Source organism: Dermacentor variabilis, chromosome 2 (genome assembly GCF_050947875.1).
Source record: "Dermacentor variabilis isolate Ectoservices chromosome 2, ASM5094787v1, whole genome shotgun sequence".
NCBI classification, from domain to species: Eukaryota; Metazoa; Arthropoda; class Arachnida; order Ixodida; family Ixodidae; genus Dermacentor; species Dermacentor variabilis.
The window spans coordinates 246,032,442-246,051,681 of NC_134569.1; the positions used below are offsets into that span (position 1 = coordinate 246,032,442).

General features: G+C 43.6%; 1 protein-coding gene across 2 annotated transcripts in view; it reads left to right on the top strand.

Annotated features, from left to right (window-relative positions):
- The window catches only part of LOC142573216 (uncharacterized), a 217,223-nt gene that overhangs the window by 168,470 nt on the left and 29,513 nt on the right, over window positions 1-19,240 (top strand). For both annotated transcript variants that reach the window (XM_075682806.1, XM_075682805.1), the window contains exons 7-8: window positions 1-40; window positions 9,521-9,641. The exon at window positions 1-40 is cut by the window's left edge and continues 106 nt beyond it. In XM_075682806.1, coding sequence (XP_075538921.1) covers window positions 1-40; window positions 9,521-9,641 — 161 coding nt within the window. The remainder of the gene's footprint in view (window positions 41-9,520; window positions 9,642-19,240) is intronic.

Below are 19,240 nucleotides of genomic sequence, written 5' to 3' on the forward strand. Positions count from 1 at the left end.
ATGTCTATGTTCTGTGACAACGGCGGGAAAGTTTTATCTGGTGAGTCCTTGGTTTTTTTCACCCTTTGGTACTTGCAGCTAACGTGACTGAAGAATCATGCAGTCTGCTTTAAACGTCGGCAATTCAACCTCCAACGATGCGTTCAAAATGCACTCCCGAAAAGATTGTCGTCAATTCAGCTAGCAAACGTACGGTTACAAATAAAACCTATCCATACTTCTGGTAGGATTCGAGGCGATGATGGCTAGCTGAACATTTTTTTCACGCCCTCCAAGCTCCTCTGCCGGCAGTTAAGGACCTACGCGAAGATTTTTACTCGGTTACTCTCTCTTCAACATAACGCAAGGGTTAACGAAGTAAAAATGTATAGAGATGTCAGCGGACCGATCTATAATTTGCTAATGGCTCAATCTCATAACGCTGCTTTACTTTAGGGCGTATATTTTTTTATCGATTTATTGACGCAGTGCCATCTGAATTGGCTTGGATAAAAATGGGCATAAAAGAATAGATACATGCTTAAAGGTGCGACCACGTTAGGCAATAAAAGCACTGTGGGTAACCTCTTTTCCGGCAACTTTAAATCGCCAAATTGGTGTCAAAAAACATTTTCGGCGAAAAGTCGCCAAGTCATGTTGACAACAATATGCTAGAAATGGATGAATGGATGGATGGAAAAACTTTATTGAGGTCCATCGGAACGTGCACTAGCACGTAGCGGAGTGCTCCTTCTCCGTCACTTCGCGGGCCCGTTGGACTGCCCATAGTTGGGCTTCAAAATCGGGACTTGGACGACGAAACGTCTTAGTCGCCCCGTAACTCGGGGTACCGCCAAGCATGTCATTTAAGTTGACAAAGTCTGAGCAAAGCGTGCAAGTGTTTGACGTTTGAATTGCGGGATATGCTAGTAATCTTGTCATTATTTTTCAATTCCACCATGAGATAAAATGGGAGCTCGACGCTGAACAAAGCCGTAGTAGAATAATTTTAACGGGACCATTTAGTCGTCATTTATGTCACTGAAAAAGCCACTAAAATGTGCTTAAAGCAATTCGTAGAGCTGAATAAATATTTAGCCACGTTATTGCCACATGATCACCGTCCATCGATTGACACCGGCGATGTGCGAGCCATGCCGTGAACGATAAACTGAGCTTTTAGTGCACCTATACTGGCGAGCGTCCTTGAGACGAGACACCACGCGGGGCGGCTGTCGGGGGGGGGGGGGCGCAGCCGTGAACTTCGTAAGTGCTCTTTGCCATTGACCGGCTACCTTCGCTAATAGTATGTCGGTCACCAGTGGCTTGAATTTTCTTGTACGAGCAATTTTTGTCTAAGAGCTTATTTTAAATTTCGACCTTACATATTACCACTGTCGAAAACCCTCATGTGTGCGACTTGAGGCAGAATATTAAAAAAAAAAAGTGCAACTACCACGCAACTGGACAGAACCGAGGTAATGGGTATCCGTAATGGAGTGAGCCATACTATATTTTGCTTCTCGCAAGTTCATATTCGGTGATTATTTACTGAACTTCTGAAATATTATATTCAGACTAAAAGAGTCAATGACAAAATTGTAAACAACCCTAAAAATTACCGATCCATTCTTTCATTGGTCAAGTTGCGCGGCACGTTTTCTTTTTTCGTGGGTTTTATTTCGGGCATGGAAGAATACTGTTATATAGGCCTCGAGCGCTGTTGTTTCAAATCAGACCTGCAGCGCTACTGCGGCGGCGGCTGGCGAAATGTCCCTGTTCCATCCGCACAGCCGCGCCTAGCCGCAGCAAGTGGACGATGGCCCTTAGCAACGCAAGCGTGTGTACGCGGCGAAAACAGTCGACCTCTATCTACTGTTGCGTGTGCGGATGTCATAAAAGCTACAAGAACACGGCAGGAAAACTGCCGAAGGTGCAGTTTTATCATTTTCCTTGGAAATCGCACGAGGCTGATCGGCGACAACGTTGGATCGCTGCCGTTCGGCGCACCCGGTAAGCAAGCGCGTCCTGTCTTCGCGCGGTTTCTATCGCTTTCTCTCAAGGTAAAATTAACACACTGTTGGTTCCCTTGTTGGCAACCAGTGCAACGCAAGACAATCATCTGCAGTGCTCACTTTGTCGGTAACAAAGCAAGCACGATTGCCGGCCATCCCGCCTATGTGCCAACTGTGTTTCTGCCGTGTTACAGAAGAAGTGATGCAGTACTACCGGCATCAAAGCTGGACAGATATAAGAGGTGAGTGTTATTAGTAGAATGGTTACCTGTGAAGTGGTTAGAGTCGGCTGTGAGAAAAATTGCTGCAATGCTACAGTTCTTTACGACTTTGAAGCGCGGCTGAACCGATAGTTCGAAGAAATTGTTGCGCCTCCATGAAAACTGAAAATATATTGCTGTATTCATTAAGCGTGCTTACAGCTGTTTTTTTATAGGGTTCAGTGACGTAGCGCAGTGCTTCAAGCGCCGACATCCAAGAGCGCGATCACGGCGACTGCGGATTCCTTTGAGAACTCGTCGACTGACTTCGCCGACGAAATCATTGCAGCACCGGAAGAAACGGGCACATGCGCATCCATGGTGAGCAGAAGTGATATATATTTTGTATTATCACGAGAGACTAGTCTCCAGGCGTCTTTCGTTTGCATCAGTGGCCTAGCCAGAAATTTTGGACGAGGCACGGCCTTCCCACGGAATAGGTGCTGCGTAGACAGGTGTTTACCTCTCGTGCTCGGTGTCCCATAGTAAATAGAAAAAAAAATTATTTGGGAGTGACACTTGCCCTGATGTACCACCCTCATGCCACACCCCAGTTGTTTGCTGGAAGCACTGTGTTGTGTCTGAATTCAAGCAGCGTTTCGAGGCATTTCATTTCATGCACCAATGATCATAAGTGGTCCTAATGGCAGGGAACATGTATTCTATCGCGACTCCATTTAACTAATATCCCATTACTCAATTGTTCCTGTAAACCAAGACATTATTCTTTTGCTTGAGCTTAACGCAACATTTCAATGCGTTCAAGTTCTTCCCAAGCACTTAAAACAAAGCTTGACGAGATGCTTTTCTACAACTTTTCAGATGACCCAGACATGCAGATTTTAACGGAGGTGTTTGCACTCTGTTCCTCTCTGTGACAGCAGCAGGCGCCGCATCTACACAAGTTTGCCATACCAACATTGTTGAGGAAGGTGTACAAGCAAGTGCCTCTGTGAGATCGACAGCTATTGGACCGAACGAGCGCAGCTGTGCATTTCTTGGCTACAATTCTCCGATCCAGAGAAAGGATGCCTTTCCTGAACTGTGCGGCGTTAGCGCACACGTCTTTTCTCTGTTATTGTCTGTGATTTCACCCATTGCTGTGAGAGAAGTGGACGTGCCGATTTCCCAGAAGTTGTCGATATTCCTGATGAAGATGAAGCTGGGCGTTTCATTCGCCAGCATTGCAGTGCTTTTTGGCCTTCATCGCACGACAGTTAGCCGCATATTCTACTTGGTATTAACTAGAATTGGATACCGGAGCCATCGCTTGGAGCAGTACAAGCCATGATGCCCAAATGTTTTAAGCTGCACTTCCCACGCTGCCGCTACATAATTGATTGCACAGAGCTTCGCACAGAAGAACCACCCACTACAGAACAGAAACGTGCCCTGTTTTCGCGTTATAAAGGTGGCTACACGTTGAAGTTTTTGATATTTATATTGTCAAATGGAACAGTCACCTTTAGTGTCACAGGCGTATGGTGGCCGCACCTTAGACACTCACATTACGCTGGAGTCAGGGTTTTTTGATCGTATAGAACCAGGAGATGTTATTTTAGCGGACAAGGGTTTCCCTGGAATTAAAGCACCCACTGAAAGCCTGAAGGGAATTATTGTGCTACCGCCATTTTCGAAAGAAAATGTTCAATTCACCCATGAAGAGCTGGAGCAAACCTATCATGTCGCACAAGTGCGTATACACGTTGAAAGAGCTATACAGAGAGTGAAAATGTTTGGCATAGTGAACCAAGGGTGCCTATTCATCTGATTCCCCACATAAGTGACATAATGCGGATGTGCTGCATTCTTGCGAACCTTCAGCCACCCATTATTTATGAGCCAAGTAATCCAGACAGACAGTTAGCATGAACGCTCATTTTGATAAATTTGTTGGGCGAAAAAGCAGCCTTTTGAATATGCTGGGCTGAGGCTGACGTCACTGAATGTTTCTCTACCATACATGCTTAGTTGTAATGTTTCCAAAAGAGAACTGAGGTCGTTCTCTCAGTGGCTGAGCCAACCTTTTCTTCAATTTTTAGGCTGCAGGTGATAATGGCATATACACGTTGGCTTATGGGGAATGCAGCATAGCAGCAGCTGTAGCGGCGCTGGCATGGTGTTTTTGTATAATAAGTCAGCACGTGATGTTATGGATGGTAAATACAAATACATTTTAAAAATATACAATTTTCTGTGGTTCATTTTAAATTCACACATGTTGGTACCTGCACGTGAGCTGAGAGTGGAAGCTTCTCAAAAGCCATGTCAATTACTGCAAATGAAAAAAAAGTCGTGCAACTTTCAAGGTACCGTAATTGTACGACGGTCATGTTGACACTAAACTGTAGCACTAAACTAGATATCTAGCACAACATTATGCCGAGGAGTGTTGATAATCCAGAGCATGAATGGCATGCATGTTTCTGCAGAAGTTTTTATCGTAAAGTGGTACAATACCGACATTCCTGTGGAGGCATAATACAGAAATTCTTGTATGGAGATTTAGATGAACATTGAAACACAATACAAATGAAAGTCAGGGCCACCACTCGTACCCAGCTGTGAGACGTTTGTAAGTATGTTTAAAGAGACAAAAATATTGCACCAGAAAAAAAATTTGAAGTACTAGCACAGACATCTCCAACACACAGTCAATTATATACCGGTCTGTTGTAAGCACACGGGAGCGTTTGTTTGAAAGTATTGCAGTAATTCACATGAATATTGCCAAATACATTACTGTGGTTTTACTAATACAGAGTGGCACTGCTGGAGCTAGCCGTGCATGGTTACAAAGGCATACTGACAAAATGTATTATTCCCTAGTCGACTTGGCAAAAGTATAAACTAAAATCTCAGGATCTGCGGTATGTGCTCTGCCCGGACACACAAAAATGCAAAAAAACCAATGCTCTGAATCGGTGACTATACTATTTATTTACAGAAGCTCGTGTACGCTGCGATGTCAGTACTGCCAGGACTCATTGTCGCCTTTCGGCCAGGAGCCCTCAAGCACCAGTGAGCAATACATCGTTAAATCGAAAGGATGTTGATTCACATCATGCTGTTTGCGAGAATCTCTCCAGCGTCTCAAAACGCGGCATAAACGTCTTGCTTTCCCTAGTGGACTTAGCAGAAGTATAAACTAAAATCTCAGGATCTGGGGTATGTGCTCTGCCCGGACACACAAAAATGCAAACAAACAAATGCTCTGAATCGGTGACTAGAATACTATTTATTTACAGAAGCTTGTGTACGCTGCAATGTCAGTACTGCCAGGACTCATTGTCGCCTTTCGGTCAGGAGCCCTCAAGCATCAGTGAGGAATACATCGTTAAATCGAAAAAAATGTTGATTCACATCATGCAGGTTGCGGGAATCTCTGCAGCATCTCAAAACGCAGCTTAAATGTCTTGATTTCCCTAGACCACTTAATAGGGGAAACATCGTTCACCTAATTTGTCAAATGTAGTATCAGTCTCAATACGACACCCTAAGGGGATTACTTCACAGAGCTGATCGTTATCAATGGCGGCGACAATGCAACCATGCCGAAGACTTCAGTACCTTAGACACAAGGTGACAAACCCCTGCACCTGGACACGAAAAGGTGCTCAGCATTTCATTATTGGGAGTCAACTTCTCTGGCTCTCTTCGCACCAGCCATCAGGCCGCTTGGCTTAGACACCAAGCTTATCAACTTTCCCGTGTATTATTCAGAAGGAACCATGCAAGTTGTTGCCGGTTTGTCTTCAGCTCCAAACATAAAAGGTCCGATCATAGCAGACAATGTTAAAGATCCTGAGCTGGTCGCAATTATCCCGAGCCATCCACTATGGCGTCTCTCAGAGCCCGAGTCACTTTGGGGCGTTAAACACCATAATCCAACATAGAGTACCATTAACACTTACTGGAACGCAAAGTTCTAACACATTTCAAACCACTAGAGCAATATCACTGGTTCATCACGTAGTACATAAAAGAAACAAAAAATGAGAATGCTTTCAGGTATTATAAAACATTTCAAAGCACTAGAACAATATCACTGGAACATCACATTGTACATAAAAGAAGCAAAACAATGAGAATGCTTTCAGGTATTCTGAAACATTTCAAAGCACTAGAACAATATCACTGGTGCATCACATAGTACATAAAAGAAGAAAAAATTAGAATGCTTTCAAGCGTACTTAACTATCTCACTCAAGAAATGTTTAAAATAGAAGGTCTCAAGTTTGGGCACATATTCTGCGAGGAATGTTTCATCGCGATCTACACATACAGTGATGCTTTGCTGTGATGAATAAATATAAAGAAACGCTTCTCTAATGCCTAAAATGTACAGCATAATCATCATCTGAGAATAATACTGGTGCGTTTTCTTCAGGCAAAGTTGGCCATTCACATAGTGGATATATGCCACGAAGCTTTCTTTGTGTTCATGGTCGATGAGTTTCCTATCCTTTAAAGAAAATGAACCCGCCGTGGTTGCTCAGTGGCTATGGCGTTCGGCTGCTGATCACGAGGTCGCGGGATCGAATCCCGGCCACGACGGCCGCATTTCGATGGGGGCGAAATGCGAAAACACCCGTTTGCTTAGACTTAGGTGCACGTTAAAGAAACCCAGGTGGTCTAAATTTCCGGAGTCCTCCATTACGGCGTGCCTCTTAATCAGAAAGTGGTTTTGGCACGTAAAACCACAAACATTATTATTATTAAAGAAAATAGGCACTTTATCTCGACCAGACACATTCTTCCATCTGAATCCAGAATGCCATCTGGGCTGCAGCATAGCCAGGGTTGCTCCGGGTGGATGAAAAGGCCAACCTGCAAATCGACAGAGTAACATAAGTTTCAAGCTCTCTTTCAAAGTATGCATGCATCTTTACTTCGTGGATGACAGTGCCAAGTGCTGTGGACAGCTCTGCTCTTGCTTCATTTTCCATTTGTTTTCCTGCACAAAGCATCAGTAAAAGGTGACTCCCCAGTCAGCACCGGTAAATGTTGGTCATGCTATGCTTTAAATATCCGTGAAGTTCTTTCATACAATTTAGCACAGTGCCTAGATTATCCAGCCTATTTCTGAATTGTAGCTTACCATAAAAATTGCAGCATATGAAAAGAACCTTGGCCTTGCAAGGGAACTTGCCAGAGTCTCATAGTTTTTGCACCTGGTTTTACCGCGGTATGCACTGCTGCTTGTGATCCGCAGACGGTGTTCTGTGTGCCATCTGTGATTAGGTATGCTCATCAATAAGAGGAAACACAAGAAACGCAAGTGGATACACTAGGTATAGTATAGCAACAAACCTTGTCACTGATGCTTGCTGCCTTGTTGCTAAAGCAATTTCTACAACCTCATCCATGCTTTTGCTTATCACACACTCATAAAAGCATTTCTCCTTTGCTGAGAGCGTGGACAGCATGTCACTTTTTTTGAGCCTCAGAGGTAATGTGCTTGAAATTTCAAAGCTATGGTGAAGCTGCCGCTCATTATCAAATATTTTTTTTACGAGGTCGCAGTGCGACTCATCAGTTTGCTTGGCCGCAACGGCGACAACAGCATCAGGTGCCTCAATCGCGCGACTCTCTTCAAAATTTATGACATGCCTGAACGCTCAGTTCACGTCGGGAAACTGGCTGTGCACGACTGTCGGACTGAGGGGCTTCAGGATTGGCTTTATGATGGGACCACCTCAACGAAAAACACAGTTGCACATGTTCAAAACGATGATTCCGCAAAGTGTAAACAGACGCTCACACTTACTCGGGAATAGTTCACTGATGGACTTCCTTCTGTCAAGCGTTGGGCGGGTCGATGGCTTCTGCCAAGCACACGGCAGGTCCGTACACGACGTGTGTTGGTGGTAGTTGACATACAGCGCCAGCGCCGCGCCGCGCTTGTACCAGGCACGACATCCAGCCTTGCACGTGCAATAAGCTTGCACAATTTTTCTTTTATGCGCTGATAACTAGGGAAAGAAAAATACAGTCAGTTTATGCCCGCACAGAAGTAAGTGTTTTCAGAAACTCCACACAACAGAACCAGCCCGCTCGAGTGTGCAAGCCTAGAAGTGCGCAGTAGAAAAAAATCCGAGAATGGTTTCATAGAACCTGATCGGCCACCGCGTACAAGATAATGCGCTCATTTAAAGCACTAACGTCGCTAGAGATCCATGAGACGGGCACTTCGTGCGGTCTCTTTTTCTTTTCATTGCTACTAGTATGCCAACTATCCCAGTTTTCTGATAATGCGCGCCAGGCTGGCGATAGCCTAGGAATCTCTATCGCATGCCAAGAAAAAAGTTTACTCACCTCTAAACGCACGTCGTACTCCACGCTCTTCATTTGTGCGATGCATTTTCTATGATTTCCGACGGACCGACGGCACTGTGTAGTTCTTCTCTCACGCAGTAAACGTGATTAGCGGCGTACAAGTCGCCACCACGAAGCAAACTACTTCGTTTGAAGTATTCCTGAACGTTTGTTATTCGTCCGTAGCCGCAAAACAGCAAGCGGGGCTCGTTTTGCGTTGCCATTTTCACGCACCGACGTTCACCGCACACAACGTAACACAACGTCGAGCTGCGCGCCGGGAAGGGAACAGCATGGGAACAGGGACAAAATGCGCGATGTGGCCGCATTAGCGCTGCGCGCTTGGAGAGCGGTGGCGCCACCGACTGAACGCACGACGAGTATAGCACGTATTGAGCAGCATAAAGCTGGATATAAAATTTCTGCGGTTAGCGTATATTTTTATCATTCACAGTTTGGCTCTAAAAATACTATCGCAGAAATTGGCTATGTTTTAATAATTAATGATTTATTTAGGCCAAATTAAAAAAAATTCCGAATTGCTTCAAGCGACGGCAAACACAATTACATTGGTCCTGTCTAGCCACGTGGCATGGACACACACACACGCACATATATATATATATATATATATATATATATATATATATATATATATATATACGGTACTCAGTATGCTAAGCAATGCGCTGTCTCGTGTTGTGCAATTCCTTTTTTGAGCCTTTGTCCTATCGATCACACTAGTTCAGATTGTTGACATATCATTACATCGTCAAGCTCAATATTGAAGAGCCGACAAATCTAAAGGAGTGTTGGTTCGATTATGACTACTTCATTTCTGGTCATTTTAAGGCTACCAGCTATTGTTACAGGGTTTAGCTGACTTTAAGAGGTTTAATGGAAGGGTTCCAGAACGCCACTTACTTCGGGGCAAATTTACAATTTCAGATTTGATAAAATCAGCCCACTGCTGGGACACACCCGGATTTGCACAGTGCGCGGAGAGCACCGACCTAATAAATATCGAGAAGAAATTCTTCGCACCCAACTTGACTTCAGGAGACTGCAGGTTAGTGTGCTTATTTTGCCTAGTGTCGGCACAGGCTAATAATTAACGGTATCGTCAATATTAACGGTAACGTAAAGGAACACATTGTGCCTCAATTAATACGAAAAGTGGGATTTTTTTATTTGCTTTTGCCTAAGGAATGTCTGTTACAGGGACACTCTTGTGGCTAAACAAAATACTGATGGAGCGTGCGTACATGTAGTCTATTGGAGATTCACGATCCAGTATTCAATAAAATTGAACGTATTGTACAAAATATTCGTCCGGGGTGATTCCACAAGAGGTCAACGCAGGTGAAAAATTTCATATTTTTTTATTTCATTGAATATTTTATATTTTATGCGCATATCACTAGGTAGCCCTGAAGTGAACGTGGCTTCTCTGCCAAATGAATAATTTTGGAGGAAACGAATAACTAGATTCCTCAGTGTGGATGTGCCTATTTAATGCACATGGCATTTTCACAAATTTACAACGATGTGAAATACACCATGTTACAGCTACAAATAATACATACTTGTGTGTAAAACCTAGATGTAAAGAAGGGTCAGCTAGCACTGTTTCCGGCTTCCGTACAAAACGGAAGTGCTTTAGAAAAATTCCTTAATTTGCTACAATCTTCAAAAGTTGCTATATTTACGATTTCTTATCAACTAAACCAATAAACATAGCCTTTCGAAATTTGCTGGACTGCGAGAACTTAGCCTCGTCAACAATTGTGCTGAATATTCTTGCTGTATCACAAATTACCATTTCTACAATTCCCCTCAAATTTGCAGTTTTGACAAAAATGAACGCTATTTAAAAATCAAGATAAAAAGAAACATCGTAATTTTTTCTCAAAATCTCGTAAACAACTGTTCACAAGCACGTGAAAAAGAATTTTGAAAAACATGTTGCATTATTTTGTTTCTAATCACAGTACAGGTGGTAGAAATGAGAGCTTGGTCAGAATGCAGCAAGGTGCTAAGCAAAAGGGACATTGGGGTAAAAAGAGCGTGCATAAGGCTCTGACTTGCCTAAAGTTGACCGTGATTGCGACGTTAAAGCAGTTTTGGAAAACTATAATTATTATTTCATGCCGTTCTAAAATGTCTGAATTTCCGACATAAGTTCGTGGAGTCATTCCTCTCCGCGGCCATCATTGGCGCCCATGTTTAGTTCACGCTTTCAGATGCGGCTGCTGTAAAAATAGTCTCTTTTGATCGAGTTAGTAGAGTGTAGAAGAATGGGAAGTGAATCCACGGGAGGCGATGAATTCTTACCGGAAGGAGACGAACTGGGACGTAGAAAGAAGTGCCTACATCCACTTGAAGCTTTGCCTCATGTTCACCAGCAGAAGTCGGATTCGCGACTAAGGAACTCTCGTCCGGTGCTAAAGCAAATTCAACTTGGTGGCACTGCAAGGTCCAAATCTCCCTTCGTATAGTGCAAGCGCCATTTGGACCCCTCAGGTACCAAATGTAGCATGTGCAACGAATGGTTCACCAACATTATAGAAGCCTATCACATGTGCTCGTCGTACCAAGAGCGAAGGCGTTTGGTGACTCTGCTGCCAAGCCAACTGGAGCGACAAAAAGTTCAAGCTCTCATTCCTAATTTGTCAGCCTACATGATGTACAAATCCCGACGTTGGCGCGAGAAGGGTGGAATATGGTCAACACCAGACGCACCTGAGAGAACACTGTTGAAGCCAACAGACATCCAGACCGCTGTGGAATATTATACCAAAGACGAGCATAGATGTTCTCGGCAGAGTCCCAACAGAATGTATCTAGTATCTGTTTCGATTGATGGAAACAAACAGTATGCTGCCAAGAGGTTCATGACCCGCTCGGTACGGGAGACATATCGTCTCTTTAAGGAAGCCAATCCGGATACATCTGTTGGGCTCTCAAAGCTTTATTCTCTCCGGCCGAAATGGGTTCTTCTTGCTCCACAACAAGAAGTGCACCTTTGCATATATTGCGCCAACGCCACACTGTGTTCCCGCACTAGAAGAGCTCACTGAAAGTGCCTACACTATTATCCACCTCAAAGAACTATGTCCTTGGACCTCGCCCACGACCGATTGTTTCCTGGGCGATTGTGATTGTTCTGCAGTGAGGATGCTTTTACTACTACAACTTTGGGGATCCCTGACGAGACAGAGGTAAACAATGTTGTAGGGGAAAATGGCGACCTCGTCAAAAAGACCTCCCAGCACAGGCTACTAGCTTTCTCCAGGAGCTTGGTGTATGGCATGTCAAGTGGACTACCCATGATTATATAAGGGCATTCAAGCTTCAGCAATGCACGACGCCAAACGGAATTAACAGCACGGATCCTGTGCGTTTGATTTGCAGAGAATTGGACAGCTGTTGTACTCAACGACGTACAATCATACCATTGGCACAAAAAAAAAAACTGGTCTCGCTATTTACGTGTGTCGTCACGAGCAGAGGATCCACTCAATTTTTTGCTGTCATCAGTGATGACGTATGTCATGATGCTACACACGCTTGCTTTGCACTGGAAAAAAATCTATCAGTGTATGAAGGAAGAACTTCAACTTGACAAACACGTTACGTACGTGTCTGACGGCGCCAGTAGCCATTTCAAAAACAAGTATCAGCTTTACCAGCTGTCACAGAAGGAGCGCACGTCAAGAAAGAGGCTTTTTTCGGCCAGAGGACATGGCAAAAACGCTTGCGATGGTGTTGGTGGCTTAGTAAAGCACCAAGCCTCGCTGTACAATCTAAGAGCAGACAGCACTACAGTCATTATAGGTCAGCCGCTGAAATGGTGGCGCAAATGACCGCAACGCTGAAAAACGTAAAACTGCTCTATGCAGATGTGGATGAAGTAGAGAACTTTCGCCGCATCAAAAGAACCAGTGGAAATCTTAGCCACGCATTCCAGGCATACGGTCTTGGCACATTTGGTTAAGCGAGCCTGACGCCACCAACTTCGATCGCGTTGTATTAGTGTCTCGCACTCCTGCAGGTAATTGGAAAAGGATCAAGCTTTTCAGAGCGTATGCATCGGCTATGCTCGAAGTTCCTTGTGCCTTCTCCCGCCTCCATGCGGCATATGCGGATCATCAACAAGTGTACACTGACGGGTCATTAAGTCAACAGGCAAGCAACTGTGCCACTGCGTATTGGATTCGCTCCATTCGAACTGCGTGATCTGGCCCTCTGGATCAGTTGGTCTTATAGAAAACTGCGGAAAGAGCTGCCAGCACTGCAGCGCTACGTAAACTTAGGACGTGTTCTCAGCACACTATCATCGTTTAGCATACGTCAGTGGTGCTTCAACAACTATACCATACATTGTATACCAGCAAGTTTGGCCTAGAGATCATCTGGTCCTGCGAACACTTCAATGAAGAAATAAATGCTCTACTTGAGGCTTCGCACAGAGGGCAACTTCCTCAAGAGTTCGCGGAACAGGCAATGTTTCGCTAAAGACACAAGTATCTGAAAGACGAAGTCTCGTGGTTCTTTCCAGCTTTTCTGAGAAACTGTGAACTTTCCGACAAGTGGCGATCCTTAGGGAGTGTGAACTTTTGATTATATAGTATTCTAACAGTTCCTTTTTTTCCCTTTTTCTTCAGAGGCGGTAAAATAAGCGATCGCTGGAACTATCTGCCAGCTAACCCTGCCTTAACCAACACCATCGCCTCTTAGGTTGTATAATGACGTTCATGTAATGACCAGTACGTCATTTTTAGAGGCATTTACCTGCCGTACATTCTGTTACCTGTGTACATTCATACAGAGTTAACCATTAATTCTGTAGCACACGAAGAAATACAGACCTACATTAACAGAAGGCACAAATTATCTACGCTGCAAGGCGCACGCACTTGCTGTTAAATAAAATGAGCCACGTAATGGTGATGTTGACGCTTCTTTATTCCAATTCAAGCGAATAAGTAGTGTACTAAACTCACTTTTCTGCAGAAGTATTAATTATAACGTCAAAACTGGCTTTACGTCGCAATTACGGTCAAGTTTAGGCAAGTCAGAGCCTTATGCACACTCTTTTTACCCCTATGTCCCGTTTTCTTAGCACCTTGCTGCATTCTGGCAAAGCTCTCATTTCTACCACCTGTATTGTGATTGCAAACAAAATATGCAATGTATTTTATAATATTCTTTTTCACGTGCCTGCGAACAATTGTTTACGAGATTGTGAGAAAAATTTACAATGGGGTGTTTTTACTTTGATTATTAAATAGCGTTCATTTTTGTCAAAACTTCTAATTTGAGGCGAATTGTAGGAATGGTAATTTGTGATACAGCAAGAGCATTCAGCACAATTGTTGAATAGGTTAAGGTCTCGCAGTCCAGCAAATTTCAAAAGGCTACATGTATTGGTTTAATTGATAAGAAATCGTAAAGATAGCATCTTTTGAAGATTGTAGCAAATTAAGGAATTTTTGTAAAACACTTCCGTTTCGCGCGGAAGCCTGAAACAGTGCTTGCTGACCCTCCTTTACGTCTAGGTTTTACACAAAAGAATGTTTTCTTTGTAGCTGTAACATATTGTATTTCACATCGTTGTGAATTCGTGAAAATGCCTTGTGCATTAAATAGGCACCTCCACACTGAAGAATCCGGTTATTTTTACCTCCTAAAAAAGCCATTTGGAAAAGAAGCCACGTTCACTTCAGTGCTACCTAGTGATTATGCGCATAAAGTATAAAATATTCAATGAAATCCAAAATATGAAATGTTTAACCCGTGTTGATCTCTCATGGAATCACCCTCCGACGAAATAAATGGTGACCTCGCACGTATGCGGCTTCCACGAATTCGATGCTGCCGTGTTCAATTTAGAGCAGAATTTCTTCTGAGGGTTAGCAGTATAGGGGGATGGATATTGTGCCTACGCACAGCAGGGCACATTGTTAAAAGTGGTCGCCCTACATCTTCCGAGTGCTGCAGTTTCCGGTTCCTGCAGAAGTGCTGTCGATGCTGTGTATATTACAGATTGAAAGGACATTGCTATATTAAGCAATCTCGTCTCGGGCGTTTCCAGATTTCCCTCAGGGGAATCTGCGCTCGTATTGTGCTAATACAACGCGCTGTATTCAACATTAAATCCCGGAAATGTTGTTGTGAACTCAGCTAGCAAACTTACGCCTACCAATAAAACCCACCCATATTTCTGGCAGAGTTCAAGCGGACGATGACCAAAAAAATATTCTTTTCTCGCCCTCCATGCCACCAGTTAAGCACTTACGCGAATATTTTTTACTACATTACTTTCTCTTCGACATAACGGAAAGACTAACGAAGTATCAATTTAACTTTTTAACATGGACCTATAACTGGACTCTTTAACGTGGACTCTGTAACTCTTTAACAATTGGCCTTTCGATTATTCAGCTGCCGGGTGAGGTACGCATTCTACAAATAGAAGATAGTTCATATCCGGCCTGCGCTTGTAATTTTTGTGTGCGTTTATTCCGTTCTATCAGCGGGTACCAGATCTTTAAGTTGTCATAATTTATCGCCTAACTAAACCAATCTTAAGCGGAAGCTTTAGCACGGGCCCAACTCCGACGCGGCCTATTCAAACAAATGTAAAACGCAAAAACGTTTTTCTGAGATAACCCCTCGACCGAGTTCAATTAAATTTGTTGCATTTGAGAGAGAAAATTAATTCTAGTGACTGTTGGAAGTGGAATTTCGATTTTAGACCTTTTTTGTTAAAAAAATTCAAATATTTGAAAGGTCGAAATAAATAAAAGCACGAAGTTTACAAATTCATAGCTCTGCATCAAGAACAGATATCGCAGTTCTGTGAACGGCATCCATTAGATCATTGAAAGCGCACAAATTCGATATGCCGTTTTATATCTTGCATGAATTAGTTACGCTGTGTACAGGGTTCTGCAAAAGCTGCATTTCCATATTACTGAATTTTTTTAGATTTATGTGTAACATATCAATTCTGTCCGCTTTAGAGGCACTATTAGATGCAATTCACAGAATTGCTATATCTTTCTTGGTTGTTGAGTTAGAGTTGTAAACTTGACGGTTTCGTTCTTGAAAATTTTTGATTTTGGCCAATTTTTAATAAACCATTGCCTATAAAAACCCAAAATTCTAAACAAACAGTCACTAGAGCATAGATTTTCCTTTTAAATGCAACAAACCTCGTCAAATTTGGTGCACTGGTTGCCGAGAAAAATGAACTCTCCTTTTACATGTATTAAGATAGGCGCGCCTGAGGTAAAGGTTCCTTTTAACCAAAGCATGTTGCATGTGGCTCAGGAAGATATCGCTAACGCGTTTATGTACATAACGCGAATGCATAATTCACTCTGTAAAGTAGTCGGTATTATATATATATATATATATATATATATATATATATATATATATATATATATATATATAGATATATACATGCGCAGGAAAGAGACGGCGAACTTTTTCGAAGACTTATATACTAAACGTTTGCGGCAACGCATGAACGCCAGATACAGAGCTTTAAAGGCACCGTATCAAAAGCAGAGGGCGTACTATCTGCAATGACTAGACCATACACTGCGCATCACAAATCATTATCATTGCGCATTATAAATAATTATCAATGACACGTATATTGGAATATAAAAAATGAAATGCACATGTGTTCAGAATACAATATATACAAACATGACTCTCAGGTAAGTGCCAGCGGTTACCATGATTATGTGTAGTGAAAACAACTACGCTCGGAAAGCAGGTTTGGACATTTCCGCCCAAAAATCAAGCTATGTTGTGGTGGCCAACAAAAAAGGACGCACAAGAATCACGCAGCACGCCTTTACATTTAGACTCGGCGCAGTGACAATCCCTGAGGCTTCTGAGGTCCGCATACTGGGTCTCGATATTCACCCCTCCGGCAGTGGTGCACACTGGCTCCGTAAAACCAGAGTTCGGCAAAAACACTTCACCTTATTCGTCGCATTGCAGCAAAAGCAGCTGGAGCTCGTACTGACGTAGCTCGACGGTTGGTGCGTGCAGTCTTGCAGCCACGAATTTTATATCGGGCACAATTTCAACGGCTGACTTTGGCACAGCTGGCACAGTTGGAGACGATTAATCGCGATGCTATGCGCACAATCACAGCACTGCCCCGCATCACTCCGATACCAACCTTACAGGACCATGCCCAGCTCAACACAATTGCAGAGCTAATTTTGCAACGTGACAAAGCACGTGCAATAAAAAAGCAACTTATTCCGGCTGTCGCTGCGTTGCATGCTCATTTTCAACGGGGCTCTCGGATTGACAATCAGCCCTATCCAATGTCTCCCTGGGAATTCACCAGCATCACAACTAATAAGCCAACGAAGTTACGACGCAGCGACCACAACAGGTATCATTGACGAACACAATATCGTCGATGCATCATGCGCTAACACCTGCAAAGTCTATACGGATGCTGCCGTTCTCCCAGACGGCGGAGGGACATCATTCCTGAGTACTACGCATTATTTCATCACCGGCCACGAGCGCTATTTATCTACGGAAGCCAGCGCTCTAGTAATGGAACTTCAAGCCATCCACGACGCTGTGCAAGATGCGACATCTAAGCTGCCTACCATCAAGCCACTAGATATTTTCACTGATTCTTTAGCGGCTATTCAGGAACTCAAGGAGGTTGATAAGGCGATGGAAATCTGCGAGACAATACACACTATGAATAGTAAAACAGCTACTTGCGTCAAGGTACACTGGATTCAAGGCCATTCAGCGAACCCTCACAACCTTGCTGCTGACCAGCAGGCACACTTCCCTCCTAATCCTGATCTTCCGCCTATTCCCCTCCCACCTCAACCCCTTAACTCGCTCTGAGCCCGTAAAAACTTTCTCCGGCAGGACACGCGCTCTTATCCCACCGTGTGTCTGCTCCCTCCCTCTTCACCTTACTAGGGCGGAGGAAGTTGTGCTTAGGAGGCTTCGGGCCGGGAAGGCCCTTACACCGGCTGTTATCTCAAGGTGGAACTGGTCGCTTTTACCACTGGGTGCTACGTGTCCATACTGCTCCGTTCCTGTGATGGAAGCAGATACATACCACCTAATATGGACATGTACTGGTTTAAAATCGGAACGCTCGCGTCTCGTACTGCAAGCCGGCCTCCGCTACAGTGTGACAACCAGCTATTACCGCTGGATACATGACAACAGATTCCACAAAACACTGCTTCAATTCATACAAAACACAGGCCTCACAGCACACGTATAATACATATATACGCACCAAGAATTATGCCTTAAGGGCAAGTTTTTATCACACAAAAAAAAAAACAAATTACGTACACATGCAGATACAAAGGCGTGATGTTTAGCATATGGCATCTCAAATGCAGCCTCGAATTATCTAAAAATTGACGTGTTAAGCGTACAACTTCGAGCTACTGCCACATACATCAAGAAAGCCACGTGCAAAAAAAAAAAGAAAAATGGTGAAATCATACACGTACACTGTGTGGGAAGTGTATATTTGTGCTCAATCTAAAGTTAGACAAGTTAGTTTTCTTTTGTTTTCATTTATTCCGGACGAGACGGTGTAAAACTTATGAATTAGGTAAGTTTCGCGAAGCTCGCGGTCATGGCTGGTGCGGAATCCAGATTCGAGCATAGTTACTTTGAGATTGTTAAATGAGTGGCCCGGCATGTTAGCATGTTTCGATGGTGGTAGATTTGACTGGGATTTCGCATGCGACCTGTGGTTGTTAAAACGGATTCCGAAAGGTGTTTCAGTCTGGCCTATGTATTGCATGTGGCAAGTGCCGCACTCGAGCAAGTACACTACGTCATATGAATCACAGTTAAAACTGCCTTTAATACTGAACATGAACTGGCTGGCTGTGGTGGTGGCAGTCAATGTAGGTTTTGTAACAGCGCAGACTTTGCAACAGGGTTTATTGCAGCGGCTGCAACCGGTCCCTTTGGAAGTGGTGATTTTTGAAGGCGTTATTATGTCACCTATGTTTTTCTAACGTCTATACGCGACAAGAGGTGGCTCAGGAAAAACGGCTTTTCACCTGTCGCGTTGGGCGAGAATGTTTGCGGAGTATGTCTGAGACCTTAGGTTTAGATGCGGAATGTGCGAGTATCAAATTAGCCGACTGGGAGCCACTGGGCTTGTATCTGCCTTTAAGAAAGTCCATCCGATCATGTCCTGCCGCTCGGTGTATCGCGTCATCGATCATCTTTTCTGGATATTTATGGTTGAGAAGTTTCTTTTTGAGTTCCTGGCAACAAGAATTAAAATTGTCTACTTCGGAACATATGTGCTTCAAGCGCTGTGTCTGGCTATATGGAATCGCAGTCTTGCAATGACGCACGTGACTGCTTTCAAAATGAAGAAATTGATGATTATCAGTTTCCTTTTTGTAGAGTTTTGTGATTAGGCGTCCGTCGGAAATAGTAATCGTGACGTCAAGGAAGTCTACAGACGACAGTGAGTAATGATTGAATTTGATAGCGAGGTGTTTTCGCGCTCTTTCATTTACAACATAAGTAGTTTTTGATTTTTCATTTTCTCGCGTGTTTATAGTTTATTGGGGTGGTTCTTTGGGCCCCAATTGTTCTTGCTTTTTCTCGGCC